At 44.6% G+C, this 27,101-nt stretch overlaps 1 protein-coding gene across 5 annotated transcripts in view; it reads right to left on the bottom strand.

The window, feature by feature from the left end:
• Positions 1–27,101, bottom strand: part of SEMA3D (semaphorin 3D) — a 281,441-nt gene that overhangs the window by 37,610 nt on the left and 216,730 nt on the right. For all 5 annotated transcript variants that reach the window (XR_014784492.1, XM_084811190.1, XM_084811192.1 and 2 more), the window contains exons 12-13: positions 6,199–6,421; positions 2,455–2,543 (exon numbers count right to left, since the gene is read on the bottom strand). Coding sequence is in view for 4 of the 5 variants with exons in the window: in XM_084811190.1 (XP_084667316.1) it covers positions 2,455–2,543; positions 6,199–6,421 (312 nt within the window). In the remaining variant the exon portion in view is untranslated. The remainder of the gene's footprint in view (positions 1–2,454; positions 2,544–6,198; positions 6,422–27,101) is intronic.

Here is a 27,101-nt window from a genome sequence, read left to right as displayed (position 1 = left end):
CCATCATAAGAGTGCCCAAAACATCTACTGTGTGCCACAGGTTGGCCTCCCACAAACCAGAGTGTTCATTCATGAAGGCCAAGACTTGGATTCTGATTGTGTTCCCTTTAGGGATGTCAGAAAAATCCGCAACGGAATCAAGCGAGTTTAGATTTTCAGGAATCTGACCCACAGATTCCACAGCAGACCAGCTTTTCCCCTGTTGGGCGGATTCCGTGGACTTGTGGACCAATTTTTGAACTTTCCCGAATTTTGTGTTAATTCCGTCGCAAAAAGTACACAGAATTTTTTAAAAAGGCCAAAAATGCACATTTCCCCCATAGGCTAAAGAAGAAAAATGTGCATTTTGGAATTTGCACATATCCACATGTGCAAAATTGTGCAATTGCACATTTTCACAAATGTGAATTTGTGCAAATTTGGAAACAAAAAAATCCAGTTCCGTTGATGGGCAGATGACAGAATGACAGGTGCCTGACAATCCACAAAACACAGACGGAATGGATTTTACACAATCCCTACTTCCCTAGTTACCTTGGCTTGTCTGATCCCTGCGAATCACAGAACACCTGTCCTCAGACTACTGATGATACCCATTTGTGGGAAGCATGGTTTGATTGGGAGTCATACAGTCAGGACAAGTGAACTACTGATGTAGATGTGAGACATCACCTGCTACATCAGCCTTCCCCAATATGGTGCCCTCCAGATGTTTTGGAGCACAAACCCCATTTGCCCCAACCTATGTGGCCAATGGCAAGAGAAGATGGGCACTGTAGTCCAAAACATCTGGAGGGCAGCACACTGGGGAAGATATGCTACATTGTACTAAACATAAAGTGCAGGAAGGGGAGTTCTATAACGTAAGTTACACCATGCAGGCAGGCAGGAATCACGCACTCATTCAGGCAATTCTTGCACCCATCTACATCGTTGGCTCGATTGCTCAGAATTTATTTGTTAGAATTGCTCTTTTGGTCTTCCTTCACAGAGGTCAGAATGATCATTTGGGCTGTCAGCATTAGACTGGGAGACAGTGACCCAAGGAGCTGCACAGCAAAGCAAGGATTTGAGTTTTCCATGACCAAAACTCATGCTCAAGGATTTGCAAGCTGAATGTGTGAACTGCCTCCACTGGAAGGTAAGTGTGCAAGTGTGTTGCACATTATGTCAACTGCTGGTATGAATGCTTGAACCATGATGGCCCAGTCTTACATAGAAGCATAGAATAGTAGGGTTGGAAGGGGCCTATAAGACCATCGAGTCCAACCCCCTGCTCAAGCCATAGTTTGCTGTGACCACCCTTAGGGGTCAGGAAAGCCACCTTTGGAAGCCCCAAGGTAACTCTTTCCTCAGGGCAAACAATGGAGATGACACTCTTACCAGAAGAAGGCAAGAAAGCAGCCATCTAGTGGTCATATGCACTGGCTCTGGGAAACACCTACATCAAATTATATAATTCTCATGTGACTTTGTAAAAATATAAATGAACTAGAGTCACTTTCCCCTTTTCTATTTTTTTTTTCTGTACACAAAAAAAGAGGTAAAATTTATAACACAGAGGAACATCTGCTGAGCTAATAGCCCTGTTTGGTATTAAATCTGATATGGCGCCTTTCCCTTTGACGTGATGTTGCAAGTATGCAGCAAATTGGTACACGCTTGGAAATTCCGGATTACTTGGCAGCCTGTTGAGCACTCTTGGTATTTTCAAAGTGATATTTATCATTGGTGTCCATGGCAGCAGATGACTTTGGGAGCTTTAAAATAAAGAATATTCCATCCCTTTCATCAATGTCTCAAAAGTATATGGGCAGATTTGCTTGGGCAAAACCCTTTTTTCCAGAGAGGGTGAGGGCAAAGGCATTTCACCTGATTTCAAATCCATCTGAACATTGCAGGGAGGCCAAAGGGTTTGACCTAAAACTGACTTTCTAAGGATTGTGACAGAAATATATGGCAAATAGAAAAAGAACATCTCATTACATCATAATGAATGGCCAAAGATTTGTCTTGGTCAAAAGCCTAGGTCAAACACTGCTGTTTGGGATGTATGCCACACCACCATGAAAAACTTTGCTAGTCTGATTAAAATTATTTTGACTTCCCTTGAAATCACTAGCAACATTTTGACTAAGCAGGAACCTCCAAATTCACCTCAACTTTAACTTCAGTGAATTTCAGCTATCAGTATTTGGGTTTGTTTTCCTCTTAATACAGTTCCTATATAATTTTTACAGAAGCTTTAGTAAATCCTAGAATCTTTTTAAAAAAGCGGGGGGGGGGAGAGAATGATTTTATTTACTTGTTCTGGGAGATTCACATTCTGTCCACCTCTCACAAAATGTGTCTCAACACCTTGAACCATATTTTTGTTCTACAATAATTTATGAAGATGGAAATCTATCAAGTTTTATTTTCCTTAAATTGGACTCAGGTGATGCATAACCTTACCTTGAATATTTGCAGCTCTTCCAGTACCACCTCCTCCATGTCCCACTTCTCCTTGGTTATACTCAAAACTTTCAGTACTGTCCCTATATCTGAAAGGAAAGACATTGCAGAGGAATCCGTGATTATGTGGCACAGTGCCACATGGGAAACAGTCTCTTTCTGGTATTAATATTTTCTTCTTCCTTCATGTGACACCCAGTACAGAGCTACCACTGAAAACAGCAGCCCTGTGTTGATTTCTCTCTGTGCTTGCTACAATGTTTAGGTAGACTCATGGTGTGATGTCATCACTTCATGCATGGCTTTTGCCTGCTCTACATCATACTGCTGGTAGGGAAACAACACATCTGCCTAAATGTTCAGAATTGAACTTCATACAGGGCTGTCAAGTCAACTCTCTCTCTCTCTCTCTCTCCACGCACACGCATGCACACACACGCGTGCACACACACACACACACACACTTACACTTATGAGCTATACACGTCCATCCATTGTGGAAGTATTTGGTGTGTGTGTGTGTACTGGCGTGGGGGTGCGGAATCCTTACTCAGGAAGCTATGAGAATTTCACCACGGAGAAACTATACAAGATGTGTGTTCACACAAATTTCATCTAGTCAAACCCATAACAACATGGAGTCAGGTGATCCCAGACTAGTTAAAGACTCATCGAATTAGCCTTTGGCAAGTCATTTACCCTCAGTCTTATATGTCCATCTGTGAAATAGGAAAGCTAAATTATGATCTTAACTCAGAAGAATGTTACAAACTTGAGGAGAAAGATGAGATCAGGCAAATATTGTATTTAAATCCATTCTCACCAGAGCTCATGGCTTGGAACTTTTCAGCATGCCTCTGAGCATGCACTAAGTACCTTTGCTGACCACTGAGTAACCACTGCCAGCTTCCCACTCACACTCTAAACGTAAGAGTGTGAAACACTCTAAAAGTATTATGCAAACACTCTAAAAGTATTATCATAAAAGTATTGTGCAAACTACTAAACTGCAATCAATTGTCCAAGGTTATTTCCAGTGTATTCCCCTCGCCCCCACCTTGCTGTATGTTGCATTCCAAGGCTACACAAAAGACATTCATGTGGCAGTGATTAAACAAACAAAAGATTCTGGAATTGAGTAATTGAAAAACAAGCCTGGAAAAAGGTCTTACTGAATTTAATAATGTATCCCAAGAAGCTTGAAATGCTGCAGAATTTTCTCCTTCGAAACTGACTGCTCCTGCAACCTTATTTCACGAGGTTTAAACCTCCTGGCTGGTGCAAAAAAAGGTCCCTGAGATAGAGCTGGCACTGATGTGATGAATTAAGAAAAGAATGGGGGATAACGCTAGAGATAAACAGTCTCCAGTGAATCTAACACTCTCAGGGCAAAATCCTACCATATTCATTTATTTAAAACATTTGTATCCCACCCTATATCTTGACAGTTGGCAGTCCTCACCTCCGCGCTCCAGCTGCCCTGCATTTTCCCTAGATGGATGATTTTGCCTATCTTGTGGAGGCTTCTGGGAGGGAAGGAGCATAGGAAGCTGTGTAGCACAGCTTCCCTGGTCTCCTCCCCTCCCCATTCCCAGGACCACCCTGTTTCCTCTGTCTCCAATCCATTTCCGAGTGTAGAGATGTTACTGGTGCTAAAAGAACTGTGCTGGCTATGAGGGGGTGGGGGAATGGGCAGGGAGTGTGGTTTCTAGACTCTGAAGTCAAAGCCCTGGTTCCAACCTCAGATCCCAGAAACTGAAATATCCTATGTCCCCTTCATGCTGTCTAGGGGACATAGGATTGCTCCCTTAGTGTCCCATTTAGGCCTATGTCCCAATGAGGTAGTAAAATTGTGCCTGGGCTACTGGTTGGAGTGCATGATTGGGACCTCAACTAAATGCTCCTTCACATATAAATAAATCCCCACATACAGAAAACTAACTGTCAGGGAGAAAACTAAGCTAGAATCCTTCTCCATGATATCTAATTTTCTAGGGAATTTTTGTCATGTGAACCCCCACCTGCTGTTTGAAGCACAGTTGGTTCCTGACTCCTACTTGATGAATACCTATGCTCAACCCTGATAGTCTGGCAATAATATTTGCATCCTGCTACCTGCTTGGAACACTTACTCATAGAGGTGCACTTGTGATTCTCACTTTGGGAACAGACACTCACAGATACCTAGAAATTGTTACCTTGTGCCTTTTCAGAGCGAAGAATCTCAGAACTGGCCATGCTTTCATAAGCAGTACAGCCAGGGGAATTATCATCCAGGTCACAAACTGGAACACTTGGGCTCATAAAAAGCTTTCTGAACAAAAAGCTTTTTTAAAATTTTCCTTCATTACAGAAGGCTGAAATAGGTGACCTGCTTCTAGCTTGTACACTTGTTTCTAATATTTGTAGCCCTCCATTCCAGCAATAAGGATTTCAGGGCCACATCCATTCAGCCAATCACAGCAAGCTTCTGATTCAAGTGAAGGAGAGAAACTGTGACTGGACCAAGGTTGCTCTGTGAGCTTCATGGCTGAGTGAGAATTTGAACCTCTGGTCTAACATGCTGACCAGCACCACACGGGTTCTTGCTTCTAACTACCAGAGAAGCCTGCTTCTACCTTGGCTTTGCACAGGATAGGGTTTACATTTCTTTAAAATCGTATATGCCATGCCACCCTCAGGAGGCTTATGTTCAACCATTTAGATACCTCCCTCTTCTCTCTGTGGAAATTCTGGACTGCCACCTACTGACCACATTTTTTTTTTTCTAACTGGCAGGCATCTATTTCAGTGAGGAGCAACCCTGATGAACTGGAACGACTTCACACATGGGCTTGGTGCAGACATAATGCTTAGCCGTCCGTGGGTTGTTGCCTTAACCCTGATTCAGATCGTATCATGAAACCTGGGTTTAGCTTGTTGAGCTAAGCCCTGCCCCTGGAGGACATCTACCAGAAAGCATCAGCGAGGCCTGTTCGCTGCTTTGCAAGCAGAGAGGCTGGAGAGGACTTCAAACTGACTTAACCACACTCTGTGCAACGTAGATGTCCAACGCTTTACCCGAACTATGGTTTGCAAACCCACTTCAAACCATGGTTTCACATCTTGGTTGGTTGAATGGGTGGTTAAAAAAGGAAAAGGAAAGCCATGGTTAAGCGTTTTGATTGTACAGGGTTGTTATGAGATGCTGCAACATGGGGAAATGTGCAGTCTTCATCAGAGAAATGAATCAGCTCCAAAGGCAGAGAGAATTCATGCATGTTTCGGCAGCGGACATAGATGTGCTCCCTTTTGGGGGGTGAAGGCCTCTCTGCTGCTGCTTAGAAGCCATCCTACGGCACTGATTTCAGATCCTCTCAGACTCTCCCGATTGGACAACAGGGTCTCCAGTGAGAGTAGGTGAGTATATGTCTCCTCTAAAGTATATGTCTCCCTCCAAAGCCACATCAGGGGTTTCTCAGTTTCATCCATTCATATGCCTAATACAACTGTGGCTGCACATTTTCTCATACGGCAATTGGATTGGGTCTACACTCTGGAAAACTCAGTGCCCTAGGGTTTGACCTTCTTCTTGCCCTCAGAGTCTGGAATGGGGGGTCAGCGTCTTCCTCAGATTATAGCCCAAGCCAATCCCATACAATGCCCTTCACTTGTAATATATATAAAGCTCCTCGTGCAGGAAGATGAAAATGTCCATGGGAAATAAAGGAACAAATTGCATGCATCTCTGTCTCTCAGGCTTACCTGTCCCTAGGAACATGACATCATACTGGCCATCTTCAGCCATGACACGATCCACCACAATCTGAGTCAGCCTGTAGTCCACATTGATTTGAGTAAACACAGGCGCTCCAGTCACAGGGTAGACTGATTTGTGCATCACCGGGTGGCGCTTTATGAAGCTAATGACATCATCAGGAAAATCTCTGGTGGACTTGATCAGCGGGTCATAGGTTTTACTGGGACACTGAACAATGAATACACAAGAGAAGAGCTATGTCAGTTTTCCTTCTTTACCTGCTTGCAGGCTTGTATAAAGCTCATTTTGCTGGCTGCCCGTACTGAATAAAAATAGCCTTCAAACAAGTCAGCAGAGAAACTTTACAGAAATCACCCCTCCACGCACGCTTTTTAGACTATTGATCTTCAAGTGCTGAGTCAGGGCTATTGTGAGAGGGCAGCCTTCCCCGACATTGTGCCCTCCAGATGTTTTGGACTGCAACTCCCACAATCCATGAACATTGGTCGTGATGGATAAGGCTGATGCGAGTTGTAGTCCTAAACATCTGGAGTGCACCACCAGGTTGGGAAAATATTTGACAGAATAATATCCTAACCTAAGGTGGGTTGTACCCATGGAAGCACCATCATTTTCATTATGATCGCTTTTTCTCAGGAGTCAATCTCTTTTAAAACAGCAAAGTCTGGTGGCACCTTAAAGACTAACGCAGCCATTCTGGCATGAGCTTTCATAGAATCGTAGAATAGTACGGTTGGAAGGGGCCTATAAGACCATCGAGTCCAACCCCTTGCTCAGTGCAGGAATCCAAGTCAGAGCATCCCTGACAGGTGGCTGCCCAGCTTCATTTTGAATGCCTTCAGTGTGGGAGAGCCCACCACCTCCCAAGGCAATTGGTTCCATTGCTGTATTGCTCTAACAGTCAGGAAGTTTTTCCTGATGATCAGCCAGAATCTGGACTTCCATGAACTATAGCCCACTTCATCAGATGCATGGAGTGTTATTGAGAGTTTCAGATATATATCCACTTAGGGATGTATGAGAAATTCCTTTCCACTTATTTTTAAATCACCATGGACTCATTTCACACCTCCAAAACAGAATAAAGACTCGAACGTGAACTGCAGTCGAACTCCTTACATTTCCAAGTGTGCATTGTGAGTTGTGGACCCAAAAAAGAAAAGAAAAAAAGAAGCATTCATGCATACATTTCAAAAAAAGACCACATGAAAATGTGTACTTTAAAAATGCACACAATCATGCTTTAACTAATGGGAGAAAAATGTGTACTCTCCAAAGAAGTGCACAATTGATGTGTACTTTTGGGGAAATACGCACACATTTTCACATGAAAATTTTAAAAAAGTCATAATCTGATAGAATTCAAGACAGAATTTGGAGAATTTCAATGAGCTGGAGTTTTGCTATATACAATATTCATCATGGGGGGGGCAGAACTGTAAACAATGAGGTCAGAAGGAAATTAAATGCACAAAGTATACAGTGACAATCATATTATTTTATTATTATTATTTACTATTATTACATTTCTATCTCAACTTTTTTCCTCTCACAAGGAACCCAAGGCAGCGGACATAGCCCTCCTCTCCATATTATCTTCACAACCCTGTGAGGTAGGTTAGGCTGAGAGTCAGTGACTGGCCTAAAGTCACCCAGTGAGATTCATGGCTGAGTGGGGACTAGAACCTGGATCTCCCGAGGCCCATTCCAACACTCTAACCACTACACCATGCCCCTTGATTAATAACAGTTGCTGTTGCTGTTGTTGTTCAGTTGTTCAGTCGTGTCCGACTCTTCGTGACCCCATGGACCATAGCACACCAGGCCTTCCTGTCCTGCGCTCTCTCCCGGAGCATGCTCAAGTCCATATTCATTGCATCAGTGATGCTATCTAGCCATCTCATCCTCTGCCGTCCCCTTCTCCTTTTGCCTTCAGACTTTTCCAGCATCAGGAAATGATCTCTTTTCCAGAGAGTTTTCCCTTCGCATTAGGTGGCCAAAATATTTGAGCTTCAACTTCAGTATCTGTCCTTCCAATAAGCACTCAGGGTTGATTTCCTTTAGGATTGACTGATTTGACCTCCTTGCAGTCCAGGGCTTTTCACAGAACCGTTGCTACTGATAACATAAATATCCTGGCAGTAGGTGATCGAACAACACATATAGTGCATGTTCATCCTGACACCTCTCCCAACCAAATAAGGATGCTGCATGACCCCCTACAACATAAGTAACTTCACCTCAGAGAAGTGTAGCATAGGAGTAGCAAGCTTATATCATGTTTTCTTTTCCCAGTATCTTCTGATTTCCCTTTTTGTCTCTTGCAACGTTCCTTTAATAAACATTTTTGCTCTCTGAATGTCAGGGTGGACACTGAGCCCATAGAATCCCAGAGTAGTTCTGATGCTGAGGAAGAGCAGTCGCTCCTTCGGGAGAGGAGCGCGCTCCTTTTTTCCCAGGACCAACAGCTGACGGAGCTTCCTCCCACCCACATTCCTAGTTTAGAAAGCAGTCCAGGGAGTGACTCAGCACAGATAGCAGACTGGGGGGGATGCGCGGCGCAGACGCAGAGAGCGGCGCCAAATAGTTTGCGCTCAAAGAACGGTTGCGCCCAGAGGATCCAAGGAAAAAGGGGACGGATTCTCCCTAGTCCTTATATTCAGGGGTCTGCCAGTAATTGCCCTTCAAACGGGGACCAACTGTTCTAACTTAGGGCATAGGGATGCTGCTGCTCAGATCTAGTTGCTACCTGTAGAGCTGTTAAGTTGTAAAAGAAGAATAAAGCTTTGAAAAGAATCCCTTTGTCTGTGTCTGGACTTGGCTACTGGATTAGACTGAGAGCCCTCCAAGGAGCCCTTGACACTGAATTGAGACTGAAGGTTTGGAGAATGGATTTCTAACCAATTCAGAGAGAGAGTACTATTTTCCCTTTCTCCTCACCTGTCTAGCCGCTTGGTTTTCCCTACTAGGATTCTCAGATTTATGCCTACTGGGAGGTAGGAGCGGATCACCAGGATGTTTCAGTTATCAGCAGCAACTGTTTTGTGAACGGCTACTGTTAATAATGTGGCTGCCATTGTCAATACATTCTGCATTTAATTTCCTTCTGACCCCACTGTTTACAATGCTCCCCCCTGCCACACACACAGACACCAATATGTACCGTATATATACCTGAAACCTTTGATAACACTCCATACATCTGATGAAGTGGTCTATAATCCATGGAAGTTTATGCCAGAATAAATGTGTTAGTCTTCCTGGTGTCACAAGACTCTTATTTGTTTTTGTTGCAATAGGCTAACATGCCCACCCCTTGGGGTGGGGGGAAGCCTTTTAATAATAGATCAGACAGAGATGGATTGAGGAAAACAGATAAAAAGATAAATAGAGAAGTGAGTGGGAGAAAGACAGAAGAAAACCTGAGAGGTAGATGGGACATGCAATTAAAAAATCAAAATGTGCATCCTCTGTGTTGGTCTTAGGGATCGAAAGTTCAGTCTGTTTCCATTCTTTGTCAGCGTCACATGCGTTCATTCATGAATCTGTTCCGTCCTATGGAACTGGGGTACTGCAGTCCTGTTTTCCAAACACTTTTGTGACACTAAGTTCATGATAAATTGATATCACCTCGTTGGTTTGGTTTTACATGTACACATACTCCTTACAGTTGCACCTTTGCGTGGGGACAACCAGCATTTACCCGACCAGTTGAAAGCCTTGGGAAGAGAACTTGCACATGGTAAATATCAGCCCATATCAGCTGTCACCCACTCCATTCGCAAGAAATATTTCTCATGTAAAACTGATGGGAAATGGGGTCATTATATCAGCAAATCAGTAGGCATCAAAACTAGGTACCAGGAAATGGAAATAGAGCCTACAAGCATTCAAGCATCCAACATCTTTGCTTGCATCTTTTAAAAGAAGTAGCATTGATTTTATACATGTGATTAGAAACCCACTGCAAGAAGATCAAACCAGTCCATAGTCCAGGAAAGAAAGCCAGACTGCTCACTTGAGGGAAAGATATTAAAGGCAAAACTGAAGCACTTTGGCCACATCATGAGAAGACAGGATACCCTGGAGAAGATGCTGATGCTAGGGAAAGTGGAAGGCAAAGGGAAGAGGGGCCGACCAAGGGCAAGGTGGATGGATGATATTCTGGAGGTGACGGACTCGACCTTGGGGGAGCTGGGGGTGGCGACGGCCGACAGGAAGCTCTAGCGTGGGCTGGTCCATGAAGTCACAAACAGTCGGAAGCGACTGAGCGAATAAACAATAAGAAACCCACAGGAAAGCCATTTCTGATGCTCACTTCCAAGTAACCAAATGCCCTTAACTTAAGAATGTGTATCCTTATATTCCTCCCACCATCACCATGCAAAGCTAAAACAATGTGAATGTTTCATTCAGATTTCTTTCCAGCATTAACCAAACTGCCAAGGCATCACATTGGGCATGGGATTCTGCCAGCATTTCAAAGATGTTATTCTGGCTTCACAGATAGAAAATATTTAGCATCAGACTGTTAAAATGTAAGCTAATTGTCCAGTTGATCTGAATTTACTCAAGGCAGATGTCCGATATGCTTGCCGTTAACTTTTTTTTTTTCAATAGTTAATGCACAGTGCACTCTTGTGGTTGTTACCGGAAAAGCGATAATGTTCTGACAAAGTGGACTTTAGTCTACGGAAGGTTATGCCATAATAAATTTGCTAGTCTTCAAGTTGCCAGCAGATTCTTGGTTGTTGTTTTTATGCAATAGATTAACATTGGCTAACTTTCTAGAAAATATTAAAATATATGCAGACACACTGTGTTAACTCCTGTTATCAAGGCTCTTGAGTGACATAACATTTGTCTACAGCAGAAGAGATCTAGCAGAGACTGTGGCAATGCACACAATAAAATATAATAATTGGGAAGGAGTAACAATAGCCAGCATATAAAAGAATGTAGAGTTCATTTGCTTTCATTTCTTTTGGCCACAGTCACAGACCATAGTAATAATAATATAGCATCAAAACATATTATATTATAAAGGAGATGTTTAGTCAATTGTGTAGGGATAAAATAAACACAAGAGAGCTATAATCAAATTTACAGTTTAATACATGGTCACTGGGAAAAGAAACCAAACACAAAACCCCACTGGAAACACTGCAGAGGGCACCAGCTACTTTCAATGTGGCTTCTTTGTCTCTGTTACTAAGCAGATAATCTATTTCTGCAGATATAACCAATGTTAAACCTGAAAAAAATAGACCAGCGTTATGCAAAATGCTAATCTACAGCTAAACACACAATGGTACCAAATTCAAGTTAACAAATTGTTCTCAGTAAAATTCAAGTGCACAGGATTGCTGGTCAAAGGAACACACATGGTGAGCATTCATGTGAGCATTTGTGCAGCGCAAGACAATGGCGTATACGGCTGCAGATTTCCCAGCATTCACAAAGACCATACCGTTACACTCCATCCCATCTGGAGGCTCTTCCTCCATCAAACACAGAAGCAGAATTCATTGCCATGCCTCCCTCACACGCTGTGCCAGCCTTGCCCAACCTAGTTCCCTCCGGATGTGTTGGGTTACAAATCCCAGCATGGCTGGGGCATGCAGTCCAACGCAACTGGTGGGAACCAGGCTGGGGAAGGCTCTGTTGTACACATGAAGGGGCTCCACTTGATGAATGGGAAGCAGGGTGGGCCTCACTGGTGCCCCCGCCCCCCAAAACATCATGTGCAGTGGAGGCTGGTGGCGCCAATGTCAGTGGGGTGGTGATTCCGCTTTGGGTTTCAGTCGGAACCAGCCAGAACTTTAACGGAGCTATCCAAAGGGCAGAGCCTTTAGAGTTCTGACTGGTTCTGACTGAACCCTAAAGTATAATCACTGCCCCACTGACATAGGGGCCACCAACCTCCACTGAGCATGCATGCCACAGGTCCCGCACCCTCAATGTCACATATTTCACCGACCGCCACCCCTTGACATCCGCGCATCTGTAAAGGGCCACCTGTTTGTGAGTGCACACAGGCGTTTCATGCAGTTGGAACTGGCACACGAGTTCTAAGGAGTGGTGGGCTGCCTCTAGGCCCTGATTTCAATGAATTGATTTGGGCAAAATTGGACCCAGAAGTTTCCCCACTACTAGTCCTTCTCTTCTCTCCCCCCCCCACCTGTTTTCCCTGGTTTCCCATCCTTTTGAGAGATATTTATTTATTTATTTTATTAAAGTTATTAATTGCCCATCTGGCTGGTCACCCCACCACTCTGGGCGATGTACAACAATAAAAAACAGTTCCAAAAAATTTCAACATTAAAAACATCACATTTCTAAAATTACGCTAACCCACCCCAAATGCCTGCCTGAACAACCACGTTTTTAATGCGTGGCAGAAGCTCATTAAAGAGGGGTAATGGCGGACTTCCCTAGGGAGGGAGTTCCACAGAGTGGGGGCCACCACAGAGAAGGCCCTCTCCCTCATTCTCACTAGCCTAGCTGTCCTGGCTGATGGGACAGAAAGAAGGCCATCTGAGGCTGATCTTGTTGAGCGGCCTGTCTGTGTTGCTGGAGGCGCTCCTTCATAAAAGGAACAGAGTGGCATTGCAGTAGTGGAGACCTCAAGTTTAAAGCCCAGATGTTCCTGCAAACATGCACAGAAGTGCCCACTGATTCTGGGAATCACTGGAACTAAATGTCCTATGCAATCACAAGCGGTCTGGAGCCAGTGTGCCGTTCCAGAGGGAATCCTCAGGAGGCGGAGGTAAGTGATCTGTTCTGCCTCACTTCTTGAGGTCCAAGAATCTGGCCTCATTCGGGTCCACGGCAGAATTCTCCGCCATCCCTAATCCCAAGACCCTGTGAGCAAGTTCACTGAAGCATCCAGCACTGAAGCCTGAGGCTTCAGCACTATGGCAATTCCAGTCCCTGCACCTCTGTCTTTGCAAATGTAAGTTTGGGAGAGGGAGAGTCAGGTGGCATGGAAGGATGCTTGCAGCAGTTGGTGATGTTGAATTGGCAATGTGATGGAAGGACAATAAAAGGACCTTCGGAATGCCATATATATATATATGGGTTGCAGAGTGCAAACTCTACAGCTTTACTTTAAAAAAGATGTCTGCAACCAAAGCCCTACTAATGCTAGGGAATTATCTGCAGGGCAGCTAGGAAATGCCTTGGCCCATTGCAAGATTGCTTTCTGCTATCAAAACAATGTTGTTGCAAAGGAGGCAAAAGCAATTCATTCTAGGATAATTAGGCAAGGCAACTGTGGTTCTGCTCTGTGAGGTACTCACTGGAGAGAGGGGTCAGGTGATAGCCATTCGTGTTCCAGAAAACGAAATTGAAGCTGACACATATGAATAAGGTGTAATCCTTTAATATTCCCATTTCCCAGATGCATACTTAAGGCTGAAGGATTGGTGCCGCAGGGCAACAGCGGAAAAAGAGGGCAGTAGAGATTTGGACTGGGGTCTCCCAAATCTAAGTACATATAATGCTAGAGAAAGCATAATCTCACATGATACTGGGAAGCGATAATTTAATTTATGAGATGAAATTAATTGAGTCTGCATTCAAACTCTCTGTAGCTCTTCGGCGTCCCATTAAAAGTACACAATAAGCATACCACAACCTGAAACCCTACTCCATCCAGTTGATGAATACCATCTCTTTAAGCAATCATTATAGCTACGCATGGACCACAATGCTGAAACCACTTATCTGTGGTCCCAGTGGATATGAATGGTTCCAGAATTTTAGCCGTAATCTTCTCATACTAACTAGATGATTCCCATATTTCCTGCCAGGTGGAGCTATAACATAATCTGTGAAAGCAGAGCCTCTCCTATCTAACAGATATATGATTCATAATGTGTTTAAGATGCTTCTGTTAAGTTTTCAGATTCCCTGTGTGACAAGGACCTTTTAAATAGACAGAAGAGGTAACAGTCTCTGAGTGCATTCTTCCAATACCAAATATGCCATTTGGCAGATATCTCGAGCTTAAACTTAGTTAGGGATCCGGCGGGTTTTTTGGACAAATTTCAGCACTTAAGATTTGGCACTGTTCAGAGAACATTATGCATGCTAGATACTAAGCCAGGAACTGGACCGAATCTTCCCTGTTGTTCGTGTCCATTTTTAATACCCAGGTGACGGCAAGAGTTGCTTAAAGGCACTTAGGTAATTTTATGGCAGGGTGCCACTTCGTTAAGTAGAGGCAGAGATTCAACAGTTGATAGGTCAGGAACCAATTTCTGATAGGGATCAGGAAGTGGGTTAAATTCTACCAGCTGCAGCAAATATCTGCCTCTTCATGTTTATGCTCACCCAATCTTAAAAATTCAGGATAGGTAACAAATTCGTCCTTTCAACAACTGGACTTATTTAGAAAACCTGAGTCTTAGCTGGTTTGAGGGGTATGTGTGGCTTGAGATCGCAGCTTTTTGCTCTGCTCACTAGGAACACTTATCCCACTTCTGAGATGTCTGGGTTTGCTTAGGGCTAGGGCTGGCGGAGAATTTCTCCCCGAATCTCCGGGAGGCCGAATGCCAACGCATTCGGCCCCCCAAAATTGTTAGTGAAATTCTCCACCCCCCCGCCGGGATGGGACTTACCTCCTGTGAATGTCCCTCCCGGCGGCGGGTCCCGGCGGCAGTTTGGCGGCAGTTCGGCAGGGGCAGGAGCGGCAGCCGGTCTTCCGACCGGCTGCCGCCACCGCCATTACAAAATAAAGTAAAAACAAAACAAAACACCCATGATAGGCTACGTAATGATTAACGTAGCCTATCACGGCTAGATTTCCAAAGTCAGCTGTGATAGGCTACGTTAATCATTACGTAGCCTATCACGGGTGACTTTGAAAAAAAAAAAGCGCGTACGCAAATGGCGGCGCCCATGGGCACCGCCATTTGCGTTCCTTATTTGGTCCCGGTAGTCTACGTAAAGATTTACGTAGACTACGGCGAAAATAAGGGCAACGCAAATAGCAAATTTGCGTACGTGCTTTTTTTTTTTCAAAGTCACCCGTGATAGGCTACGTAACGATTTATTTAGCCTATCATGGCTGACTTTGGAAATCTAGCCGAGATAGGCTGCGTAAATCGTTACGTAGCCTATCACGGGTGTTTTTTGTTTTTTTTTCACTCTGTATTTCGCGGCCGGGGAGACGGGGCGCTTCTCCCCGGCCTGAATTTCGGCCGGGCGAGGCGGGGCGCTTCCCCCCCCCCGGCCTGAACTTTGGGGGGAGAACCGAAGTGCCTCCCCCCCACCGCGAAGCAAGCTGCGGGACCAGGTAAGTCCCTTTCGTACATCCCTACTTAGGGCATATGGGCATACATTGTAACACAGAGAGGTCCAAATCGCACAATCAGTTCCTGGATTGTAGGTGAAAAATCTGTTGTGTGGTTCAGGTAGGGCCGGCACAGGAGCCCGATTCTGTCTAGGAATCCGGCAGAACACCCCCCCTGCCTGCACTCGCTCACCGAGCCCCTGCTCCCGCTTGCCCCCTCCCACACTCGGCAAGCAGCCCACGCTCACCCTGATGGCCTCATCAAGCTCCACGGTCTCCATTTTTTTAAAAAATAAAATAACGATTGCAAAATATCAATTCATAGGAAAATACGCACGTTTCTACTGAGGAAACATTGACTGGAATGGGGGATAATACACTAAATGTTAGGTACTAAAGTAAATTGTGTAAATCCTTGCGTAAATTCCCACATGACGGAAAAAAAATCGCATCTGTCTGTGGGTGGACGACAGAACAAAAGGAACCTGACAATCCACGAAACACAGACGGAGCGGATTTCACACAGTCCGTACAAGCCTACACTCTAGTCACAGCCCACCCCAGACATATTTTTCTTTAATAGAGATTTCTACGGAGATAAATAATTTTATTATGCAGAGCCCCTTACATTCAGCTAAGGAGGAGAAGTGGCCTCAAGGCTGAGATCCCATCCATGAAATTTCTCCCCCTCCAAATATGTTGGGGGGGGGGAATCAAACAAATTTATCTTCCATAGGATTAAAAGTCCATGTGGAAGGCCTCATTTATGCCAACCACAACCTGCGAGGCTGAAGGCAATAACCTGACCTGCTTCTCCACCACACTCTTTCAACACTGCCTTTGGCTCCATTATCTCAAAATGGGAAGCAAGGTGAATCAAGACCCCCCAATACTTTCTGAGTTCTTCTCATTTTGATCTCACTAAAGGCTTGGTATAGATCCTATACTGTAAATACACCTCAAATCTGAAGACTATTTAAGGCTATTATTTCAAAATAGAATCTTCTGCAAAGAAGCTCTGTGTTAAGGTAAGCATACCCCATGAAATATAACCCCCAACCATTCACAGATGAAAAGAGAGACAGATTTATGTATTTGTAACACTTTATCTTTGAAACAAAAATCCTGACCTGAACTTCCACTCCCTGCCATCACACATTGGTGAAAGCTCTTCAATTTAAGGACATGTCAAAGAATGCTTCTTTTTACAATAGATCTGGTTATACGTGTTACGGAATAGCTGCAAATCAATCATTTCAGCCACATTCAATATCTAACTAGGCAATTAGGAGTCAGGATGGAAGGCAAGATGTACACTGTCTTTGTCATGGCCTTGTGCATAGATTGATACATGTGCACACTCACCTCAAGAATTCTCAGAAGACATTCTTGGGAGAAAATTCCTGAGATCTTTGTTTTTCTTACCCTGCTTCAAAAAGAAGGTGATTGTAGATTTTTTTCTGAAGATTCTCCAACATTTCTTTTTGTGGCACCAGCCATTTCTACCACCCACACCCCTGTAAGTAGGGATGGTGTGGGCACCTGATTCAGTCTGGGAATCTGGTGGAACTGCCCCCGCCTGCACCCCTGAGCCCTGCTCACCAAGCTCCTTCCCTACCTACGCCCTGCCTGCCCCCTACCTGAGCTCGGCGAATGGCTTGCATTCACCCCAGCAGCCTCATCGAGCTTCGCGGTCACCATTTTTTGAGAAATAAAATGGCAATCGCATAAATGCGCAAATTTGTGCACTTGCGAAAATGCGCATTTTGCGAATGCACACATCTGCGTATGGGCGAAAATGCACATTTTTCCAGAAATGCGCATTTCGTGCCCACACAAATATGCACATTCACAAAAAGTACACTTTTGCAATGCGGATATGTGCATTCACAAAATTGCACATTTCCGCGCATACAAGAACATGAATATTTTTGCGATTGCCATTTTGTCTCTCAAAGAAATGGTGACCTTGGAGCTCGATGTCTCTGGGGTGAGTGCGGGCTGCTCACCGAGTGTGGGAGGGGCTCGAGTACGGTCCGGGGACCGGCAAGCAGGGGCAGGGGCTGTGCGGGCATCCGGAGAACCTGGACGGGGGTGAGTTCGCACATCCCTACCTGAAAACTCTAGAAATATGCTAGGTGGGGGATACAAAATGGTGACCGGGCTGCCAACACAGTTGATGCTACTGTTCCTTGCAACAATAGGCAGCCACCTTCCGCCCCACAAAAAAAACCCTTTAGGAAAAAAGGAGGAAGCTGTGTTACTGCCACTGCTTGTGGTGAGCCCCACGTCTGAGAAACTGTTGGAGAATTTCTCTTCCTCCTGGAGAAATTTCATTAAATGGCCTCTACATATAGAGTAGAGAAGTTTGAAAGGCCATTTGCTCACAGCTCTAGTAGGATGTACCCACTTCATCAGTCAGATGTTTATCTTCCAGAGACCTGCAAAAGAGGGTTGAAACCTGAGGAACTCTACTGCACATGCGTACACCTTTCAACATCTGTCTAAAAGCCAAAATAGATACCAGAAAAAAGGAACTGTTGGAATGTACAATCTCAGCGGTCTTTGGACTAGCACCAGGAAAGCGTAACTGTTAGGATAAATTGTACTGTTATAGTTGGCAGAGCCGTCTGTTTCAACAGCCATCTTGTAACAGTCACACCGTTCATTCAGAACAAGGGAATAGAATATACTGTTTCTTTATTCTTCATCCAAGGACCTGCTGTCTTTCTAGTCATGAAGTACCAGCTGTGAAAATGATTTTCCTCCACCCAGAGTGACAGAACGATTTCTCCGGGCTCAGGCATCCATTTCTGGATCGTGTGAGGGCGGCTAGGCGGCAACGACGCAAGCCAATGAGGCAGTCTTTCCCCATTTTAGCAGACTTTGAGTTTGCATCCTGGCAAATGTCAGGAGCAAATGTGACACTGGAAATCCCCTCCTAGTCCCTCATGGGTTTTAGTGTACATCATCCAATGCCAAACACTGACCTCAGAGAAATACAGGGAATGCTATTGGTGAGACATGCCTAGCACCGTGAACATCAATAATGCTGAATCAGAGGAAGGATGAGAACATAGGAACATGAGAAGAGTTCTGCTGGAGCAAACAACTTGACTTCTATTCCAGCGCTCCGTTTCCAATAGGGGTATGCAGTCGCTCCGATGAATCCCAAATCCTGAACTGAAGCAGGCTTCTTTGGAGAGAATCCAGATTCATCGGAAGCAAAGTGGGTGCCCCCCAAAGGTGTCCGAAGTGGATTGGGCTGTTCACAAAACTCTGGGAATAATTTGGAGATTTGGAGGACATGGAGACAAAGATAGGGTATCTTTGAAAATGGATATATTTCTCCCCAAGCTCTTCATATAAGGAAAACACTGTTGGGTGTGTGTGTGTGTAGTTTTGTGACTGACAGCTCTAGCTTCCAACCAGAAGGGAGAAAGGGAATCCCTTTTAAAAACATTCCAAACTTAAAGGCTCCCCTTAATACATTATATAGCATACACAAGCACTACATAGTGTACATGCTTATCTATTTTCTCAGTAACATGTCCTCCATCCACTCCGTCATGGATAAAGCACTGTCTATTACTTTGATGTCAGTATTAATCTGAAGACACGCAAACTAGCTTCCAACTGTTTTACATCTGCTGTCACTCCTAAACCCTTGCATCTATCCATCTGAAATTTTGCAGGGAACACACCTAGGAGCACCTTGATGATGTACTGCACGTGCATACAAACTGCCCACAAAACATCTGGGCAGAAGTGAATCCCCTTTTTAACACTCCAAACCATAAAGGCTGCCCTTGTACAAAACCTTCTGCACCTTTCTGTCCCCCTGAAATTTGGCAGTCTTCATCTCCTCAGGAGGGCATGCAAATTTCATCCAATTCTGCCAAGAAATAAGCAAGTTATAGCCATACGTTCTTTAAAACAAAATAAAAAAACACCCTCAAATTTCAAAGGTGACTTGCACAAAACCCCCTCTACCTATTTGTCTGAAATTTGGCAGCCTTCATAGATGCCGCCAAATCACATCCAATGCAGAAGTTATAGCCATGTCTTGAAGTCTGCATCATAGTCAACAGGAGACGCAAAGATTCAGATTTTCCAATGCAAGGTTTGGTTTCGGACCTGAGACAAAATAGATCTTTTCTGAAGTTGTCTGAACCAAACTGGTCTGCTATCTATGCCACCAAAGTGGATTCCAAACCAAATCTGGTCTTCTGTGCATGCCACTAGTTCCCAGCAGTGGCCTCCAGGAAGTCTACAACCAGAGCAGGAAAGCAATCACCTTGCCTTCCTGTTTGATGCCCAGCAACTGCTATTTAGAGGAACACTACGTCTGAACCTGGACATTCCATTTAGCTATAATTGCTAATACCCATTGGTAGACCTATCCTCCATAAATTTGTCTAGCCCCCTTTTAAAGCCATCACCACATCTTATGGCAGAAAATTCCATTAACACATAAGTGATGACATTAATCATGGGTTGTGTGAAGTAGTAGTTCCTTTTTGTCTGTCTTGAATCTACTGCTAGTCAATTTCATTGGATCCAAGCTGGTGCCAGGTTTGAGGGAGGGCTGGGCAAGGTGCCCTCCAACCCCCTCTTTGATGGTGCCCAGGTGGACTCCAACAAGTTTACCAGGGGGCAGCTGCCATTGGCTGAGGTAGAGAAAAGTAGAGAAGGCAAAAGGACCTGAGGAAGAAAAGGCAGAAGAAGTGGTGGCCTACAAAAGAAGAAGAGAGGAAGGGGAACCCAGGGAAGAAGGACTGGCAAAGGGAAGAGAAGAGTGAATGGATAAGAAGAAGACCAGAGGAGAAAGAAAACAGGGACAGAGGCTAGATCTACACTACAGCTTTATAGCGGTATTGAAGTGCACTGATAACTGTTGGGGGCAAATGACACATTCGACATACCACTTTTGTAGTGTTATTAATTTCCTGCTTTTTATTCCACATTATGCAATATACCACAACAAATGTCATTGTGTGTCCTATGAGGTTATGTTGCCCCGGCCGTGGGAGTTGAACTCTTAGGTTAGAGGTGCCAAGATAGTGATAAATCAGATTTGAAGGTTTACTTACAAGGAGACTTCATTGGGTAACTTACAGCACACAGGTGTACCCAATGGTTGGATCAGACAGCTTCTCTGAACCCAGAGCCATGGGGTAAAATGGGTTTTACACCATATCTGTTAGCAATAAGGCAGCATAACAGCAGCAAGCACCCCTAGCGTTCACTCCCAGCATAGGCTAGAAGTGTTTGGTTCTCAGCACAGCCACCTGGTGCTTAGCATAAATAGGGATGTCAGAGAATTCCGCCACAGATCTCGGGGAGGCCGAATGCCAGTGCATTCGGGGGAATGCCCCCAAAATCAGTGGCGGAATGGCCTGCCCCCCCTCCACCCCTGGGACGAGACTTACCTGGAGCGGATCTTCCGGATGGCGGCGGCTCCGGCAGCGGCTCCGGCAGCGGTTCGGTAGCGGTGGCTGCAGCAGCTGGTCTTCTGACCGGCTGCCACCGCTGCCATTTCCAGTTTTTTTTTTTAAAAAAAGACGTGATAGGCTATGTAAAGATTTACGTAGCCTATCACGGCTAGGTTTTTTTTTAAAAAAACCGTGATAGGCTACGTAAATCTTTACGTAGCATATCATGTCTGACTTTTTTTTAAAAAAAAACCCCGCGTGTACGCAAATGGTGGCGGCCATGGCTGCCGCCATTTGCATTCCTTATTTTGGCACGTCTTAGTCTTTGTCAAGATTTACGTAGACTAAGACGGCGAAAACAAGGGGAACGCAAATAGCATAGCGTCCGCTACGCTATTTGCGTTCCCCTTATTTTCGCCATCTTAGTCTACGTAAATCTTGACGTAGACTAAGACGTGCCAAAATAAGGAACGCAAATGGCGGTGGCCGTGGCCGCCGCCATTTGCGTACGCACATTGTTGTTGTTGTTGTTGTTTTAAAGTCAGACGTGATAGGCTACGTAAACATTTACGTAGCCTATCACGGCTGACTGCAGGGACGCAAACGGCAGTGGCTATGGCCGTCGCCATTTGCGTCCCTGCTAGCCAGCGGCCGGATGTCCGGCTGCTGGCGGAGCCGGCCGGCTCGGCTCCGCAGAATCTCTGCGGAGCGGAGCCGGCCGGCCAGGATTCCGGGGGGGAGGGACGGAACGCCTCCCCCCCACCATCAACATAATCCGCGAACAGGTAAGTGACTTTCGTACATCCCTAAGCATAAACACATAGCTTCGCTTCCCAGGGACATCTTGATATTGGCCTTTTGACTCATCTCAACATGCCCAGAGGCTTACTAGCAAGGCAATTGCACCAATAATGAACTAGGCCCCTCTACCACTACAGGTGACTTGGTTACGCTCCTGGGGCCAATACATAGGTATAAATGTGCAAGAGGTATATAGCGTTACCATGATGGGATCATAATGATATGGCACAATGTGTAGATCTGGACAGAAGGAAAATGGGCAGAGAGGACAGGTGTCTGTGACCAGATGCTACAAAGCTCAAATTCACATACCGTTTCGAAACAGCCAAACAATTCTCTTTCTGCAGGCCACTCAGATATCTAAGATGTGAAAAGCTCTCTCAATCCTGATTATATACAGGCACCAATTCAGAAAGTCCCTACATGTGTGCACACACTGTAGCTTATTATTATTATTGCCTCTGAACAGCTTCCTTCTCAGTGGCTGCCCTCCCGAGCAGCAGGCTGGGTGGGCTGAACAGGCAGCATATCGAGTCACAGCCAGGATGGAAGGCTCAGAGCTCACACCTGGCATTACAGCCGAGTCCCATTCCACTTGCAAATATTTGACCAGCATGGCATTCCAGACTACACCCACACTTTCACCATTGCTTAGGGGTGTGGGTTTGTCACCACTAATTCCTATGAATCAACCTCTGATTACACACTGCAATATAACCAGATGTGCGTATGACAGAAACAGTATCTAACTACCAGAGAGAAAGTGTCTGGTCATCTGAAATATTCCCACGTCCCTTGAAGATCTTTGCCAGTTTGAGTTAAGACTTGCCCATTGACTGATCTTAAGCAGTGGGTGCCTGGAACTGTTTTTCCCAACAGAAAATGAAGCTTCCCTGTGAAGGTTCCTACGCTAGAAAAAGTGGGGCAAGATCTCAGAAGGTTATCTGCACAGATGTTCCTTCTCAAATTCTCAGATTCTTTTGTTTAGACAGAAAAAAGTCCTACTACCATGCTGGCTAGGGCACGCTGGGAATTGTAGGATTTTATTCTCTCTACACTTGTATAGGATTGCGCCCTTAATCTCATTTTTTAAAATGCTGCTAATTAAGGCTAATCAGTACTAGCCGAAAGTCAATCCTGGCCAAGTTGGATGCAGCAAACGTAATATTTTCAAACAGCAGTATGAATAATCAAGATATTCTGACCCATGCTCTGACTTAAACTAGTACTGAAAAAACAACTCCCAATGCCATATGTAACGGCCAATTCAATGCAATTGTTATGTTCTTCACATGGAGGATGACACAGGTTCATGTGAAGTAGGTTATAACTGGTGGGGGCTGCTTATTTCTTTTTTATTGGTGTGTTTTTAAATGATCTGTTGTTATGGTTTAATTATAATTCTGTATTTAACAGCATCGTATCATTGTTAGCAACCTTGAGCACTATTTTTAATTGGAAGGCAAGCTATAAATTTCAGAAATTAATTAATGGAGGCTGCCTAAAGCCATCATAGAAGCTCCATGCGAGGGCCATAATGGTTGGCAGCTGTGGCCAACCATTGGGCCACAACCGTTGGGCCACCATGTGGGCCAAAGTGATTGTGCAGCAAGAGGGAGAAGGCAATGCCAGCAGTACATAAGAATGTTACTAGAAATGACTTTATCCCAGAGTTCACATTTATAACATGATCATCAGTTGTTGTTTAAAGAGCACTTGATGGAAGAAAACGTTTTATATTCGGTGATGTATAGGGGGCTGCTCATGCCTTGAAAGACACTGCAAAAAGAGAGAGGACTAAAGAGGACACCAATTTGCATAACAAATTTAGAACTAACTAAATGTGAAGAGAAAACTCCCTGGAAAAGACCCTGATGCTGGGAAAGACTGAAGGCAAAAGGAGAAGGTGACGGCAGAGGATGAGATGGCTAGATAGCATCACCGATGCAATGAATATGAACTTGAGCACACTCCGGGAGAGAGCGCAGGACAGGAGGGCCTGGTGTGCTGTGGTCCATGGGGTCATGAAGAGTCGGATACGACTGAACGACTGAACAACAACAACAAAGTTAGATATAATACCTATAAATCGAAATATGATCCACCTCACCATAGCGGAGAAGACTGAGCAGGTGACTTGTGTGCCTGGCTGTTCAGTCTGCTGTCCAGGTGCGAACTGCTGATGGGCAACTTCAAGGTCCCTGTTCTCCTTCCTTATGGTTCTTTGACTTTAAACCATACTTGGATTGGACAGCCCAAATAGAAGACTAGCCTTTGCCAGTTTTCCAAAAGAGAGGGTGATCCTCTGTGAAGGTAGGACAACTGGCCACCCTATGCAGTTAGGCAATTTTAGACTCTAGACTTAATGGTCCTACAGTGGTACCCCTGTTTAGATGGCAATGTGTATTACTCCACTTACTTCAAAGTGCTGAAAGCCAGCCCTGCTGCGCTGATGGGACTGGACCTCCTGCTCATCATGCTGAGTGGGCCCCTTGACATCTGCCCCAAAGTCCTGGCCTGAATGCACCACTGTTCATAAGAAGCAAATGTGACAGAGATGCTGCTTTGATGAGCACTGCACTTTAAACCTCTTTATTCCTACTCCAGTAATGGCTTTCCTTAAACTTACCCAGAAATCCCTTTTCTGAGGAAGAGTCTGAGCCACCAAATTTAACTCTCTCTTTTTTTTTTTTTTTGGCTTTAGTTGAAATGTCAGTGCCACAGGTCTTTATACTATCTCTATTTTTTACTTCTATTCATTTTATTTTTATTTTTATCTTTGTCTTTATTTTATTATTTATTTATTTATTTATTTTTATTTTTATTTTACTTTACTCTATATATTTTTTTTTATTTTTACTCTATGTATTTTATTTTTTATTTTTACCTCTATTTTTACCTCTATTTTATTTTTTTTTACCTCTGTCTACTTTTTACCTCAAATTTACCTCATTTTTTTTTGCTTTAGTTGAAATGTCAGTGCCAGGGGTCTTTATACTATCTCTATTTTTTACTTCTATTCATTTTATTTTTGTCTTTATTTTATTTATTTATTATTATGTATAATATTTATTTATTTATTTATTTATATTCTTATTCTTATTTATTTTATTTTTATTCTTATTTATTTTATTTTTACTCTATTTATTTTATTTTTATTTTTCCCTCTGCTTTTCCCTCTATTTTTTTTTTTACCTCTTATCGCTATTTTTACCTCTGTTTTTTACCTCAAATTCACCTCCTTTTTTTTTTTTGCTTCAGTTGAAATGTCAGTGCCAGGGGTCTTTATACTATCTCTATTTTCTAGAAGAAGAAAAAAATTGAGCACCACTTTTTTGTCTGGGACTGTTGCTTGCCTTTGGACCATCTCAGTGGCTTCTGGCACTGAGTACGGAGTACAGAGATGCTCAGTGTGACTGGACTGTGGACAAATATTATGACTTCACTTTAGGGTCAAACCCAAAGTTCTCAACTGAGAACTTTCACCTCAAAATGGGGAGAGGGGATAAAGGGGAGGGTGCAATAATGGGGGGGTGCAATTATTTGCAGCTGAAGGAAGCTTATGAGGTGCTTGGGGGCACTGGCTTTTTCTTTTTTCATTTCAAACTTTGTTTTGCCACCATCAAGTGATGGAGATGGTAGAGGTCTTCTCAGTGGGTGCCCTGGGCAGCTGCCATTTCCCACTCAATGCACCTGGAACGATGCTAAAAAGATAAAGGTAAAGGTGTCCCCAGCCAGTCGTGTCCGACTCTAGGGGGTGGTGCTCATCTCCATTTCTAAGCCGAAGATCCAGTGCTGTCCGAAGATGCTTCCGTGGTCATGTGGCCGGCATTTATTTATTTATTTAATTTATTAATCGCCCATCTGACTGGTCACCCAGCCACTCTGGGCGATGTACAACCCACCATAAAACAATTTAAAACAATAAAATTTTACCATAATTTTTTTTTTAAAAAAATACCCTAACCCACCCCAAATGCCTGCCTGAACAACCACGTTTTTAATGCACGATGGAAGCTCATTAAAGAGGGGGCATGATGGAGTTCCCTAGGGAGGGAGTTCCACAGAGTGGGGGCCACCACAGAGAAGGCCCTCTCCCTCATCCCCACCAGTCTAGCTGTCCTGGCTGATGGGACAGAGAGAAGGCCATCTGAGGCTGATCTTGTTAAGCGGCCTGTCTGGTGTTGCTGGAGGCGCTCCTTAAGATAGCGCCTCCAGCACTATAGTGCCTCCTTAAGGCATGAGTGAACACTGAGGTGCACGGAACGCTGTTACCTTTCCCGCCGAAGCGGTACCTATTTATCTACTTGCAATTTCTTGCTTTCGAACTGCTAGGTTGGCAGGAGCTGAGACCAAAGACTGGAGCTCACTCGGTCATGTGGCACTTGGGTCTCGAACTGCTGTCCTGCCAGCCTTCTGGTCTGCAGTTCAGCGTCTTAACCACTAAGCCACCGCGGCCCCAGAATGATAGTATATTGCAACAAAACAAAGTTTAAAAAAGAAAAGGGAAAGCTATCCAGAAACGCCCCCCCCCAAAAAAAAACCCAACAACCTACAAATGATTTCACCCTGAAAAATTGCTGGATGCTGTGAATTTGCCTTTTTGCTCAGCCCTAAAATAATACAGGATCCATTTAATTTAAACAGTCAGTTCCTCAAACAGTCCCACGGTCCCATTCTTAATGTCAGCCCATGGCTCTGTACTACACTGGGACTGTGGGTCAGTTTATACATGCCATTTGTGGGTCAGTTTATACATGCAGTCAAATGGTAATGGTTTTCCTGCACTGTACCACTTCAGGCTGCAGGTGAAGGCCGGGTTAGCATGTCTGAAGGTGCGCTCATCAAAGCAAACCCAAACCTCCCCGCACGTAGAAAAAACACATTTTAGCAAAAAGGCTAAGCTGAACACTTATCCCTTGTGTTCTAGCTTTCCGATTGCAGGAAGCCCCCCACCCCTGCCCCATGAGGTAGAAAATATGCAGCCTGTCAGGGTGGAAACTGAGCCTATAGAGCCCCAGAGCAGTTCTGATTCTGAGGAAGAGCAACAACCCATGGGAGAGGAGCTCGCTCGTCTCTCACAGGCACAGCGGCAGGGAGAGATTCCCCCTGCCTGCATTCCTGAGAGAGATGATGACCCTGGCAGCGAGAAAGTGGGGGATGGGGCCTTGCTGGACGCTCAGCACAGAGGCAAGGAGCGGCGCCAGATGGAGGGCGCCGAGAGGAGGCGCTCTGCTCGCTTGGCGCTAAAACAACGGTTGCGTCTCGAGGACCCAAGGATAAGAGGGAGGACCTCTCCATAGCCCATAAGTTCAGAGTCTTCCCGCCCTCCTCCTTCAAACGGGGACCAACT

This window comes from Heloderma suspectum, chromosome 7, assembly GCF_057233095.1.
Source record: "Heloderma suspectum isolate Gila_16-S chromosome 7, 16-S_ref, whole genome shotgun sequence".
In the NCBI taxonomy this organism is placed as follows: domain Eukaryota; kingdom Metazoa; phylum Chordata; class Lepidosauria; order Squamata; family Helodermatidae; genus Heloderma; species Heloderma suspectum.
The sequence above is the reverse complement of the archived record's forward strand: the minus strand, read 5'-3'. Positions and strand labels throughout refer to the sequence as shown.